This window comes from Elephantulus edwardii, unplaced genomic scaffold, assembly GCF_000299155.1.
Source record: "Elephantulus edwardii isolate Elephantulus edwardi_28Jun2011 unplaced genomic scaffold, EleEdw1.0 scaffold00006, whole genome shotgun sequence".
Classification (NCBI taxonomy): domain Eukaryota; kingdom Metazoa; phylum Chordata; class Mammalia; order Macroscelidea; family Macroscelididae; genus Elephantulus; species Elephantulus edwardii.
This window is the reverse complement of record NW_006399756.1, coordinates 25,392,741-25,406,642: the sequence shown is the minus strand read 5'-3', so window position 1 is coordinate 25,406,642 and position 13,902 is coordinate 25,392,741. Positions and strand designations below refer to the sequence as shown.

Genomic DNA, 13,902 nt, shown 5'->3' with positions numbered 1-13,902 from the left:
GCAGTTGGCGCAGGATAGAGCAGGGTTTAGAGCTGTTGTGCATAGGGTCGCTATGAGTCGGAAACAACTCGACAGCACATAACAACAACAACAACAACAATGTACAGTTGCCCATAGAAATAAATACATTCTATGACTTGGAGATGACACCTCAATATATTTATTTCTCAGTGTCTTGAGACTTTAACCTTCTTCACTGTAGAGCCCTATGGAAACTAAAACTGTTTCATTGGTATCGTTTGGTATGATACCAACTATGACACCAAAAAAGTATAATATGGCTACTTAGTGAAGAGAAAATTTTTGCGAATTCTGAATGCCCTTGAAAACTGCATGTGGGAAAACCAGTAAGTTTTCACATTAATAGGCTAAATTTGTACACCTTTATTGGATGTACTTTGTTCAGTGTTTTGGAGGCCAGGCCTTGAGACTTGGTTTACTGGAAAGTAAACCTGGCCTGATGACGGTAGTTCCTGCAGTCTAACCTGTATCAGAGATGTGAGCCTCCCATGTGTGGGAACATGGAAAAGGAAGATTAATTAAAACCGGAAGGATTTGAGAGACGTGTATAAATGAGTTGGTTTAAAGGGTGAATTTCTAGAGGGAGGAAGAAAAGCAAACTCAATGGAGCCCTAGCCTGAGACGCAAAGAGAAGGCAGAGAGATCGCGTGACTGGGTTGAGGATCATAAAAATACTAGTAGGGTACTAACTGAAGAACTGAATGTTGATTCCGTGGTCTGATCTTTTGCAATTCTTTCTCTTTCATGTCTGCATACCTAGTCAATGATGATCACTTGCATGATATAGTCCCCTCTCGGAGGGTAATTTGTAACTGTATATTCTTTTTCTCCAGCTTAAGAACCCTTGTTTTACTATATGCAAAGTAAACATGATGACATCAAAGAGATGAAATTGACTTTTCTGCTAATAGCCAATTTAAAGGAAACTTATTACCAAACTTCACCCTTGATTATTGTCAGGAAGTTTTTGCATGTAATGATTGGTTGTGAGAGGTGTTGCCAGTGGCAGGTAAATCATGATGTGGCATCATGTGCTTAAAAATATAAAAGAAAACAAAGCCTTCTCAAGTTAATAACAAAGTGTGAAGAGGTTGGCTTTGTGGAAAGACTGTGGTTTAAACGGTAGGATGTACCTGAGGCAGGAAGCATTGGAGATGAAGAGAGATCCTAAGGGCCTCTTGATTTAGCGTTGTTTGGTGGTCTTCTCTTCCTGCTCTCTCTTGTTTGGAAGATCAGAGACCTCTTTAAGTAACTTCCACGTGTGACTTGGCGTGACCTGACCACAGCTAGTTCAAGCTCCTTTCCTATCACTCCATCTTGCACATGGACCTCTTTGTAATGGAGATCTCAAATGTGCTTCTCTTATCTCAAGAGGAGACAAAGAAAGGGAGACCTTGTTTCAGAATTCACCATACTTGCACACCCATGTTTATTGCTGCTTTTTTCACAGTACAAAGAGTTGGAAACCACCCGAGTGCCCATCAGCAAACAAATAGATAGAGAAGCTGTGTATATTCACACAGTGGAATACTTTTTAGCACTGAAAAACAAAGAACTCATGAAATATCAGGTGTGCCTGATCCAGGCCATAGTCTTCACAATTATGTGCTATGCATCAGAGAGTTGGACAGTATGCCTTTGAGCTGTGGTGCTGGAGAAGAGTGTTAAATAGACCATGGACTGCTAGGAGAACAAACACGTTCGTCCTGGAGAGGGTGAAGCCAGAATGTTCCTTGGAGTCAAGGATTCTGAAGCTTCGTCTGACATACTTTGGGCTTGTTGCAAGGAGGGACTGGTTCTTGGAGAGGGACATCACGTTTGGCAGAGTGGAGGAGCGGCGCAGGAGAGGAAGACCTTCGATGAGATGGATCGATTCTGTGACTGAAGTGGTGGGAATCAGTGCATTTGAAATGGCGAGGTTGGCACAGGATAGAACGGCGGTTAGAGCTCTTATACATAGGGTCGCTATGAGTCGCAAGCCACTTGATGGCACATAACAACAACAACAATGTCACTGTTATAAAACAGAACTAACGGGGAGGGGGGTAACTAAGAAAAGAGGGTATAAATAATGTACACATTATTGAAACAGATGAGAGAGAGAACTGTATAAAAGGAATAAATTATTAAGTATTATTGGAATGACAAGAGTCCAGAATAAGAGCTGCATAGTAAATTGGTCTGGTGGGGTGTGGGGGAGTGTATAACAATGAAAGAGCTTTTGTTCCCCCAAGAGAAAAGCGAACTGAGGGGTAGTGAGGGCTGGGAGGAAAATGTGCAGCAATGAATGAATGGAAATCCCAAATTCTTTATAAACTTTCATTAAAATCACGGTACAGGTCTTGGCATGAATATATTTTGGTGACCAGTAGAGAGTGACATTACTAAACTCCCCAGACTTCTTCTTGTGTGTGCGGTCAAGTTGGAAAGGACTCATAGCTGGTCTTGCATTTTCAGAGGCAGTAAATGGCACTGGAGGAGATTGCCTGTCTTTCTCCCCTAGAGCAGCTAGTGGGTTTGAACTGCATGCCTTTGGGTTGGTGACATGACTGCTTAGCACTAGACCACCAGAGCTCCCCAAAGAAATTACTTGCTTCATTAGCAAGCAAATAGATTGTAGGGTTTCTGGCATGTTCCCCTCTACGTTTGCCTCAAAGTATGCTATTGTCATGGATATAGCTACACAGTTAGAGAATAAAATAATACTAGCAGGTCAGATAAACATGTATCTTCTTTAGCATGTCAGAATCTCAGTCCAGAGATGAGGTTTGTATTGACAATGCGTAGTTTGTTATAGTTTGCAAAGTGAGTTTACCAATTAGAAGTTCAGGAAGTCAGAAGCAGAAGTCTTCCTTTGAGCAAGAGAGCCTGTTGTTCCCCTCGGTACAGAACACTGAGAAATAAACATTCTCCTAGGGTGATTTATTATGGAATAGTCAATCTATTGTGGTTTTTCCCCCTCACTACACACAGTAATTCTTAGGACACTTCTGTCATAGAGAGCTTTATTGTGGTTTAATCATGTCCCTAACTATAAACTATATTTTCTCGTAATTGATGTCTACTGATAAATCAAAAAGCAAATATTCTCTCTCACAACCCACAGTTACACAGTCGAAACACTTTCTCAAATTCTTATTGAGTGCTTACCTGGATCTTCAGCATCTAATTTGTAACTACTTACAAATAACTACTTATAATGACAGCAGTATACCAATATGATTCTTTAAGTCAATGTTATGATTTAAGTAAATAATATAATATTTAGGGAACTCTGGTGGCCTAGTGGCAGTAAGCTACGCTGCAATCCAGAAGGCATGAGGTTCGAATTCACCAACTGCTCTGCAGGAAAAGGATGGGCAGTCTCCCCCTGTGCGATTAACTGCATATGAAAACCCGCCGGAGGGTCAGCTGTGGATCGGTTCCAATGCTATGGTACACAACAACACAATAAAATATATAATTTACAGCTTCTGAATCTTAATGGAGGGTCAACTGTGTATTGGTTTCAAATCCATGCAGTGAGTTTAAATTTGTAGTTTTGAATACATATGTGTAATTTAAAATATTCTATTCCTCACATTTTTTAAAAGCAAAATTAAACAGGTTAAATTCCTTGTTATTCTGTATTTAACAAAAATATACAAAATATCATATCAGCACATCAATATAAAAAATTACTAATTAGCAGTTACTAATGACGATTTTTAATGGCTTGTGTTTTTTCTAAATTAAGTCTGTGAAATCTTAGATGTATTTTCATATCCCGCTTCTCAATTTCTGCTTCTCACCAAAAAAAAAAACCCCTTCATTGATATTTGCCTTTTATAAAATGTACAATGTAGAAACGAAACCTATTCACATACCCAAATTATTTCAAACGTGCTTAAAAGTTTGCCAGTGACTGAAACCAGTGTCCATTTTAAACTTAAATTAGCTAAAATTCAGTAAATTTCTAACTCAGTTTCACGGTCATACCACCTACATTTCATGCCTTTTTCTTATTTATTTACCGCAGTACCTCCCTGGCACAGGTGTCCTTCCCCACTGTACCCATGTAATTACTGAGATCCGGTGAATTTGGTTGCTTGGCCCAGGTCACACCTGTAGTAAGTAACAGCCACGTTTGAAATCATGTCTGCTTGACTGAAAAGCTATGCTCATCCCACTGTACTCTTTTTCATGTTTTTTAAAGAGTATTGTTTTAAGTTCCTAGATAATATTGTTTTAGACATTAAAATTTGCTCTTTCCCAGCAGACATTTCTGTGAATGTTGATGGCTATGGGAAATTGTGTAGCTCCCACCACGACCACTGACCACAATAGAGCAGTTCCCATCCCCCAAAGAGTCCCTGGGATCCCGCTCTTTTTAAGTGACTCCTCCTCTGTCTACTTACGAACAGATCTGAGTCTCCTCTCTAGTCTTGCCTTTTCTAGAATGTCACGAACGCCTTAATGCTGTAGGTCGTTTTGTGAGTCTGGCATTTTTCACTTAACATAGTACACTTGAGGTTTATCCATACTATTGATACCTTGTTCCTTAAGACTGCTAGGCGATGCTCCATTAAAGAGCCTAAGTAGTGCAGTGATTAAGTATTAAGCTGTTAGTAGTTCAAACAGCCCATCAAAGAACATCATGGTGCCCTGCCTTTAGAAAGATCTCCCCCCCCCCCACTGCCTTCTAGCTCGTTCTATCTCATGAATCTCTTCGTCATATTTCTGAGGCCACACATCTTTGCAGAAGGAGACTGTCCATCTTACTCCTTCTAAGTGGCCGGCAGATTCAAACTGCCAACCTTTCAGCTCGCAGCCTAACAAATTACATCTTGAAACTCCTATGAGTCAGAATTGACTCGAAGGCAATAAAGATACTGATCCCTTCTGTGGGTGTGACAGCTTTACTCATTCCTTGGTTTGAGGGCCGTATAAGTTCTTTCCAGTTTCGTGTGATTATGAATAGAGCTGCAATGCATATTAACATAAACATACATTTAGCTTCTTATAGGCAAATACCTAGCAGTTGTCTTTCCGAGTCAAATGTAAATAGACATTTCACTTATAAAATAAACTCTAAAACTTCTTCCCAGGTGGCTGTGCCATTTTACATAGCCATCCGCAATATAAAGAAGGTTCGGCTGGTCCATGTCTTCAGGGACACTTAGTACGGTCGCTGTGTGCCCCCTCAGTGTGTATAGTGTGCATGCAGGTGTGGTTAGCCAGTCTGTTAGGTGGGAAGTGCTATCTGACTGTGATTTTAACTTGTGTTTTCCTAAGAACCAATTATTTTGAGTTCACTATACTGAGATGTTGTCATAATTATTTAGTGTTGCTAAAACAGAAGTACCCACACAGAAAGTCATTTTCTTATAGTTCCAGAGGCTACAAGTCCAAATTCAGGGCAGGGTTCTAGGAGATGATTAGCCAGTGTCTTTTCAGCAGCCTTCCTGTTTCTTCATGTGGCTGGGCGTCTATCTTATCCCATCTCTGCTTGCTCACGTTATTTATACGCAAAAGAGATGGGCTCTAAACACATTCTACCCTAATCCTGTCTCATTAACATAACAAAGACAACCCATTTCCAAATGGGATTAAAATCCAAACATAGAGGTTAGAATTTGTTGTTAAATGCCCTGGAGTCTTTTCCAGAGGCAGTAATTGTGATTACAAGGGAAGAGACTGCCCAACCTTCTCCTGTGGAAACCAGTGGATTTGAACCTTGTATCTTTAGGATTGCAGGGCAGATCCTTACCACTAGGCCACCAGAGCTCCTTTAGGATTATAATACATTCCTCCCTTACAAATCCTCCCTGAGTTAGGATATTGTTGTTGTTAAGTGAGGTCTAGTTGTGGACGACTCATAGGGACCCTATGAATCAAGGACCAGAATGCTTGTATAACTTTCATCGTTTCTCCAAGTTCATAGAGTTTCTGGAGGCAAGCTGTTTTGGAATTGGATGCCACTCCTGCTTCCAGACTTTAAATTGGGAGACTCAATTCAGTCCATAGCAGATCTATGGCGCCCTGAGCCATCTTCAGTGTCCTGTCTCTGACTTTTCAGTGATATGTCCATGTTTCCCTTGTACCTAATGTCTCCTCTCAGCCCCAGCTTCGCCATGACCTCTTTCTGCGCCTTGGGCAGGTCGACAGCTGCTCCTAGACTTCACAAGGACTTTTGTCCCCATTTGACCTTTCACAGGCCCTCACCACAGGTTGGGTTTTGGGGACAGCCCAAGGCAGACCATGGTAATTGCTTTTCCCAGCAGGCCCTTGGCCTCCATATCCCCAGGTCCCAGGAAGGTGAGCAACAGATGCCCATACCACCTGGACTCCATGCTCTGCCAAGGGGCCAGCTGTCAGGCTCCCTCTGAACCTCAGATTGATTCCCAGAGGGAAAATGGGGCATGCAGGCTAACGCTTGACCCCACCGTCTCAGATGGGCTCCGTCCCATGCTGGTGCCCTTCTCTCCGGGCTACTGGAAGTAGAAGCAGCATCAGCACCGTGCTTCTAATCGCAAACAACAGAAGGAAGAAGGCTGTTTCATGTCTATCAGAGAATCTTCTTGGATGAAGAAGAGTTAAAATGTATGTCTCATTTTCTAACTCTTCCATATGACATATCATAAGAGAACATAGCATTTCATATCATGAGGCTGTCATGTAGATCTACGTATCTACACACATGCCCTATGTGCGCACGTAGGTGTGGCCTACTAGCATAAGCACACTTCTTGCTTGTTGCAGTCAAAAGGTTTTGAAAGCTGTCAGCTTAGGGTACACAAAGGCAGAGTGCTCTCTAAACTTATAATCCATTTATGTAAGACATGAAGCCAAGAAGCAATTTTGTAATAATGTCAGGGCTCTGAACTATCCCAGTACAAATGGAGACTAAGTGTTCAGGCTGGAGACAGCGACTGCTGTGGTGTTACGTGAAACAGCAGGAGAAATGTCTCCATAGTGGGAGGTGGACTTCCCTGGTAACCTCTTCTTCCGTCAGCTCTTTAGTCCCCATTCCGGTGACTTTGCTCCTGGATGGGACACAGGACATGCCTATTGGAGGGGTGGAGCCGTCAGAGGGAAACCTAGTAATACTCATCTCGTCTGGTGAGCATGCCATTCCCAGAGGCACAAGAGGTGGGGATTCAAAGCAGGAAAGTCTCTGATGAGAAGACAGGGAGCTGGGGTGGCAGAAACCACACGAATGAATCATGAGCACAGAGTTTGACCCAAGTCTTATTTTCTTCCCAAAAGAGGCTAACAAGGCTCTGGAGGACATGCTAGAGAGGGGCCAGCTAGCTTAGCGGAGTCTATCATTAGTGCTTATGCAGAAATTACACCAGCTCTGTGGCCATCGACTCCGCTCAAGTCATTGGCGTCGAGTCGGAAGCCACGCATAGCCGATCCTCCAGCAGGTGTTTGGAAGGAGGCTGGCTGCTTCTCGTCAAGCAGTTGGTAGATTTGAACAGCCAGAGGGGAGCTACTCTTGGGTTAAGAGCACAGCTCTCCTGGGACTACCCTGGGAGGAGAGCTCTGTTTTAGGGTCATAGAGAAAACCGATAGGCCTTCCAGGCAGGAAGTCTGGAGATACGAGATCTTCTACCTTGAGAATGATTGGGAATGAGGTTTAAGGCACACATCTTTCCAGTTAGTTTTAAAGACAGATGATTTGAGGATCTCACAAGCTCTGGGAGAGCATCTGAGGTGGTAGTATTTCTGACACAGGCATTGGCTTTCAGCACCACTGCTGTCTTCCGATCGTGGCTTCTTTCCCTCCCTTCCACTGGGTTTAAGTTAGTAATCTACTCAATGTCATTGTTGGCCATTTGTCAGATTCTGATGCTGTCCTTCCCAGGTAATTCTATATACTTGACACCCTCTGTCTATATTTTGAGTTGGTTGGGGTTTTAAAATTTTTTTTTTATTGGTCTTTCAGAGACCGATGGTCTACTTGAAAAAGAAAAAAAACCACACTAGAAAAGAAAGCTTATTTCATCAATTTAAAACATTTTTTGAACGTTCTCTTTTGTGAAATTCCCTCCCACGTGGGTGCTTTGCTGACTCAGACATACTCCAAGGAGAATGGATGAAAATGTTGAGATATCAGAGGCATTTCCAGAAGACCTTCCACTCATGCTTTTGTTTCTATGTATTTAAAGAGTTTGGGTTACATTGCCACTTTGGAACACGCTGGAACTTCGGTGGAATTTGAAGGGATGGGCCTTTGATGTGAGGCACCATCCTAATGTCCCTTCTCAATGCTCAGTGTGTCCTGAGTGGAATCCGTTTGGGATGGATCCTTGCTCAGCCAGGAACCCTTCTGGATGAGAAATCTCTTCTAATCCCCTGGCTGCTTGTTTTGTGGTGACCCTCTTCTCCCTTTAAAATATCAAAGGCATGCAAATCCCAGTAAACTGGGGATCCTGGCTAGTGCTCTCTGCATCATGTCATGTCTCCTTTACCCGCCAACTGAAGAAAAGAGGGAAAGACAGGCTTCATTCGGCCTGTGTCCGAGTAGCCTTTGGCTGAGACCCAAGGACAATGAGTGAGTTATTGAAGGTCAGACAGCAAGTTGGGAGTGTAGACAGAGAGCAGTGCTGTGCCCCCTCGCTGTGTTATCTGTCCCTAAAATTTACCAGTTGTGTTACCGGGACTTCAGACATGAAGGATTATTACCCTTTGAGGCCTTGACAGGTTTTCTACAAGTATCTTCAAAAAAAGCACATACCGTCTGGCAGGGTAGCTCCTTAAATTGTTAAGGAGAAAGAACTGATCATTAAATCAGGTTAAGGTTCTTAGGGTGAGATTTGGTAGGAAGACAAATCCATGTGAGAGGGACAAACAAATGGCAGAGTGTGTATGTAACGTGTGGGAGTGGGTCTCCCCCCCCCCCTTTGCTTGGGGCATGTAGCATTCTCCACATATTTCTTCTCTTTGTCTTTGCTTGTTTATTTGTTCTCCTCACCACCTCGGGAAGACTGGTAGGAAAGGGCTTCTTTAAGGTTACAGGCTTTTTGGCCACCAACCATGGTTCCCCATCTCTCACCCTTTTTCCTAGGTAGCAGGTATCAAAGGGATATTCCTGGCAAACAAGAAGGTGGATGAGCAGGTGAAGACCTACATCACATACAACAAGGGCCGTGATTGGCGCCTGCTGCAAGCCCCGGATGTGGACCTGAGAGGGAGCCCAGTACACTGCCTGCTGGTCAGTTGCTGGAGTTAAAAATTCACAGAACAGGCTGGTAACCTGGGGATGTCATGTCCCGGGCTTGTGTCTGTCAAAGGGTCATTTAATTTTATCCAGGAATTTCCCACAACCCCTAGCACATGGGTCCCAGCACATGCTGCCACACTAATTGGGGTTACTTCGTCTCCTAGGCTTTTCCTAAGAATTCAGTAAGCCCCCAGCTGTATTTAAGGTTTAGAAATAGATACGTTAGAGAACTTTATGTGTTAAGAATGAAGGATGGAACTCAGTAACAGTAACACACCTGTTACCCAGTGATCTCACAGTGTGATCACTGCATGTCAGAGGTCCAGGTGAGCAGGACTGCTTTAGAAGGCTGGTCAGGTCCTGCGTCCAGCAGGGCAGTTGCTTAATCTGTCTGCACCGCCAGGGTCCCTGCTGCATCAAATCAGCATGGTAGACACTGTAGAGGACCCGAACTTGTACAAGATGCCATCCCTACCTCTCCATCCTTCAGCCCACCCCAGGGTGCAGCTTCAGATGAGGCCGGAAGAAAGGTAACAGCACAACTCATAATCTCATTGTCCCTTCAATGGAAATCTACATATTACATTATTTGAAAGTTCCATAAAGAGTATTTATATTCCGGGCTTTCTTTTAGCCCATCGTTATCTTTTATCACTACATTCACAAAGATTTGCTCCACACAGTATGCTAAAACCCAGGCACCAGGACTGAGGAGGGCCTTTCCTCTTGGCAGTTTTCAGGCTAAAACCCTTTTCCTCTTTTTGCTTTGGGTGCTAGGAAGCTCAGAGACTGATGACTGCTTGTCTTGAGTGGCTGGTCACAGCAGGATCTTTTCTTTTTGTTTACTATGTAACATTCCATTTTTATTTACTAACACAGCAAGAGTGGCATCCACTTCTTAAATAACATGCCTCTGGAAACTCTATGAAGTTTGAAATGTCCATACTTGTAGAGAGCCTTCAGGCCTTTTGTTCATAGGGTTACTACGAGTTGTGCTTGACTAGAAGGCAATCAACAACAACAACAACACAACATGTAACATTTTATTTACTATGTAAGATGACATATTTATTTACTATCTAATATTTCTGTGAGTCCAGACCTCCTTTTAAGAAAGCCCTAAATCCTAAGGGGAAAAAAAGAAGTTAAATAATATGAACTTACATAAGTTTTAGAACAGTGATTTTAAATATTCTAAGAGAGTATAAACGAAAACCAATGCATTAAACATAGAGAAATGGTGAAAACCAATGCATTAAACATAGAGAAATGGAGATTGTCAGATAGAAGAGTCAAGGACCTAAAGACTCTTGTCCTTAATTTCCCCTCTTCCGTCCCTGCCTACTTGTTGTTGTTGTGTACCATTGAGTTGGAAGCAACCCTTAGCTCACCCTACAGCAAATTTTCAAGAGGCAGTAAATCACGTGGGAGAAGATTGCCCCCTCCCTTGAAGCAGTGGGTGAATTTGAACCATGTGCGTTTGGGATTGCAGCACAGCTTCTTACCACTAGACTACCAAGGCTCCTTATCTCTGGTGTTTCAGAAAGCATAGTTGATACCTGCTGAATTGCAAGGTGAAATACAGGAGGGCGATGAGTGTTGAATAAGAGTGTTGGGCTGGGACAGAGAAAGAGTAGGGAATCTTCATAAGGCAGACTGTGAGCTGACCGTTGGCCGAATGGGGTGAGAGTGAGGGAGAGAGTGGAAGACGTACGATTGGGAATGGAGGATAGAGTAGGCTTATTAGTGGTCCTCAGAGCAGCTGCTGGGAAGCTGGGAATGGTTGTACTGTCTCAGTAGAGATCCTCTCGGCCCGTAATGAACTCTGTGACTCGTCACCTTACACCTTGCTGCTTCTGAGCGCTGAACAGTCCTCACTGGTGGGACTGGGGCACATTTCAGGGTTTCCTGGATTGATGCTCTTCTCTTCTCGTTTTAGCCCTTCTGCTCCTTACACCTGCATTTGCAGATCTCTGAAAATCCATATTCCTCGGGAAGAATTTCTAGCAAGGAGACAGCCCCAGGACTTGTGGTGGCGACAGGTGAGGAAGGGTTTCTCTGGGCTTCTTCCTCATGGGGGGGGCTTCTGGAATAAGTTCCTGGCGTATTATTGGAGCATGCACCCATTTGAGCATGAAATTAAAGTGGCAGGTGCTGTCCACAGAAAATATGTGGAGTCCGTGGGTCCCTGAAAGCTTTGCGTTGATCCTAAGTTCAGACTCTGCCAACATTGGTGGCTTCTGAATTAATGCACCACCCACACAGTCACAGAACAGGCTCTGGGGTTTAACAAAAGGCCAGCGTTCCTCTGAATGTAAACTGACTGATGGAAAAGATGATTTGTAATGGGGAACCCTCTCCTTCTGAAAACATGCTGTATGAACTTGCCAGCTCACCAAATAGAAGTCGGGGTCACTTTCTCTTTACACTGAGGGCTCTTTGCAAAGCTTTCCTCCCCAGAGCTGTTTTTAATCAGGAGGTCTCTGGTGCATGTAAAGGTTTGTTTACACATGATTAACCACTTGGCTACAAGCCTGGGGAAAGGACAGAAAAACTTAAGGTGGCATTGTTGGAACCATTGTCCACTGCACATCAATCAGAAGTGAAGATAAAGCAACCCAGAAATGAAAATTAAAGTCTCTGGGGACATGTGCTCTGATTTGCATGCACTTGATTTGCATACACCTTTTCAGGAATACATTGGTGATATAAAGCGAGGCAAGCTTCTAATCTTAGAACCCCGGTGTTAGGCAGCCTTTCCGCACCCCTCCCCCCCCCCCAAATGAGAGCAGATAAATTCACAGTGACTTCTAGAAGAGGTGTGTTTTCCCCCTTTAGCTCCAGATCCTAGAGTTGACCACAGTGACTGTTCCTGTATACTTGGTTTTCTTCTTTTTTAGGCTTTTTCCCCCCTACTAGTTTATTTACAGAATTGTAATACAAATTTAAACAAAATCTTCTAATTTCCCTCACTCCCCCCCATCAAATTGTACAACCCAATGATTACTCTCCCCTCCCCCTGCACATCCACATCCCTCTGCTTCCAGCCTCTCTCACCCCTCCTGGATCCTTATACTCATTCTACAATAGTGGTTTTATACAATATTTATCCTTGTGGGGCTGAGTTAGTTCACTCAGCATAATGCTGTCCAGTCCCTCCCAAGTTAGGTAATAATTTACAAAGTTATTGGTCCTGCATGCTGCATAGTATCCTATTGTGTGAATGTACCATAATTTCTCAATCCATTCATTGTGGTTGGACATTTGGACTGTTTCCATGTTCTTGCGATGGTGAATAATGCTGCTATGAACATTGGTGTACAAATCTCAGTTTGTGTCTCAGTTCTCATATTCTCAGGGGATATTCCAAGTAGTGGAATAGCTGGGTCATATGGAATTTCTATGTTCAGTGGTTTGAGGAAGCATCAAACTGCCTCCCAGAATGGTTGTGCCATTTTACAGTCCCACCAATAACGTATAAGAGTTTGTTTCTTGCCATATCCCTTTTTCAGGCTTTTAATTGTGTGAATTTTTTTAAAATTTACTTTATTTCATTATTTTTTGTGTGTACCATCAAATCAGATCTGACTAGTACAGGAGGAGATTGTTCCTCCGTCTCCAGCAGAGCATCTGGTGGATTCGAACCGTGCATCTCTGAGATTGCAGTTGCAGCTTCTTGCCACTAGGCCACCAGAGCTCGCCATAATTGTGTGAATTTTTAAACAGCATCAGTGACCAGTCAGGGTGCTCTCATGACGTAGTCACCCTAGCAGGTTGTGCTGCTAAGCCAAAGGCAGTGGTTCAAATCCACCACCAGCTCCGAGGGATACGGATGGAAAGTGAGCCCCACGGCAATTTACAGCCTCAGAAATGCAGGGGAGAGTCGCTAAGACCTGGGACTGACTCCATATCAGTTACTGAGTGAGTGACCAACCACTGCAGTCAGACTGACTGCCCGTGCTGCCTTCTGGTCAACTGCTCTCAACCCTCTATCAGTAGGATCCACCATATTTCACACCAGCTATACAAGAAGCTGCGCTGCAATCCCAAAGGCGTGCGGTTCAAGGCCACCAGCTGCCCTATGGGAGAAAAGCGGACAATCTCCTCCTGTGCGATTAACTTGCTTCTGAAAGCCCACCAGAGGCTCAGCTACAGGTCAGTTCTGACTCTACACACCACCACCACCACACTCAGAAAACCCAGGCCAGGGATCAGTGAGGGAAGACTCAGTGACAGTTTCAAGGTTTGAGGGGTAATCCCCACATTCTCTAGCCTTTGTGGGTCCACGGCCCAACTCGGGAGCTGCTTCTCCTTGTCATTGGTACATGCATCGAGTCGCCTGTGACTCATGTCAACCGTAAGCTGAAATTGAAGCAACTCTGGCAGATGGTCATTGACGACATCATTTTGGATGCTTCCTGTATAGCGAGGCCATGTTCCTGCAGGAGTGAACTGCTCGGCATTTTCTTGGGTTTGTTGATTAAGTGGGAATAATAGGATTAACGTGGTAAAAATACAGAAATAAATGCAGGAATGAATGTAAAGTACCAACACAGCCTCAGACGCTACCAGCGAATACACAAAGGAAATGGCACAGCTTATAGCTAATGTCAGATGGCTCTTGGCTGAAAGCAAGGAGTACCAAAGGAATGTCATTCTGTGTTTCATTGACT

General features: G+C 43.6%; 1 protein-coding gene across 1 annotated transcript in view; it reads left to right on the top strand.

The window, feature by feature from the left end:
• Positions 1 to 13,902, top strand: part of SORCS3 (sortilin-related VPS10 domain containing receptor 3) — an 839,716-nt gene that overhangs the window by 707,220 nt on the left and 118,594 nt on the right. The window contains exons 10-11 of the mRNA XM_006879952.1: positions 9,074 to 9,220; positions 11,169 to 11,271. Of these exons, the coding sequence (XP_006880014.1) occupies positions 9,074 to 9,220; positions 11,169 to 11,271 (250 nt within the window). The remainder of the gene's footprint in view (positions 1 to 9,073; positions 9,221 to 11,168; positions 11,272 to 13,902) is intronic.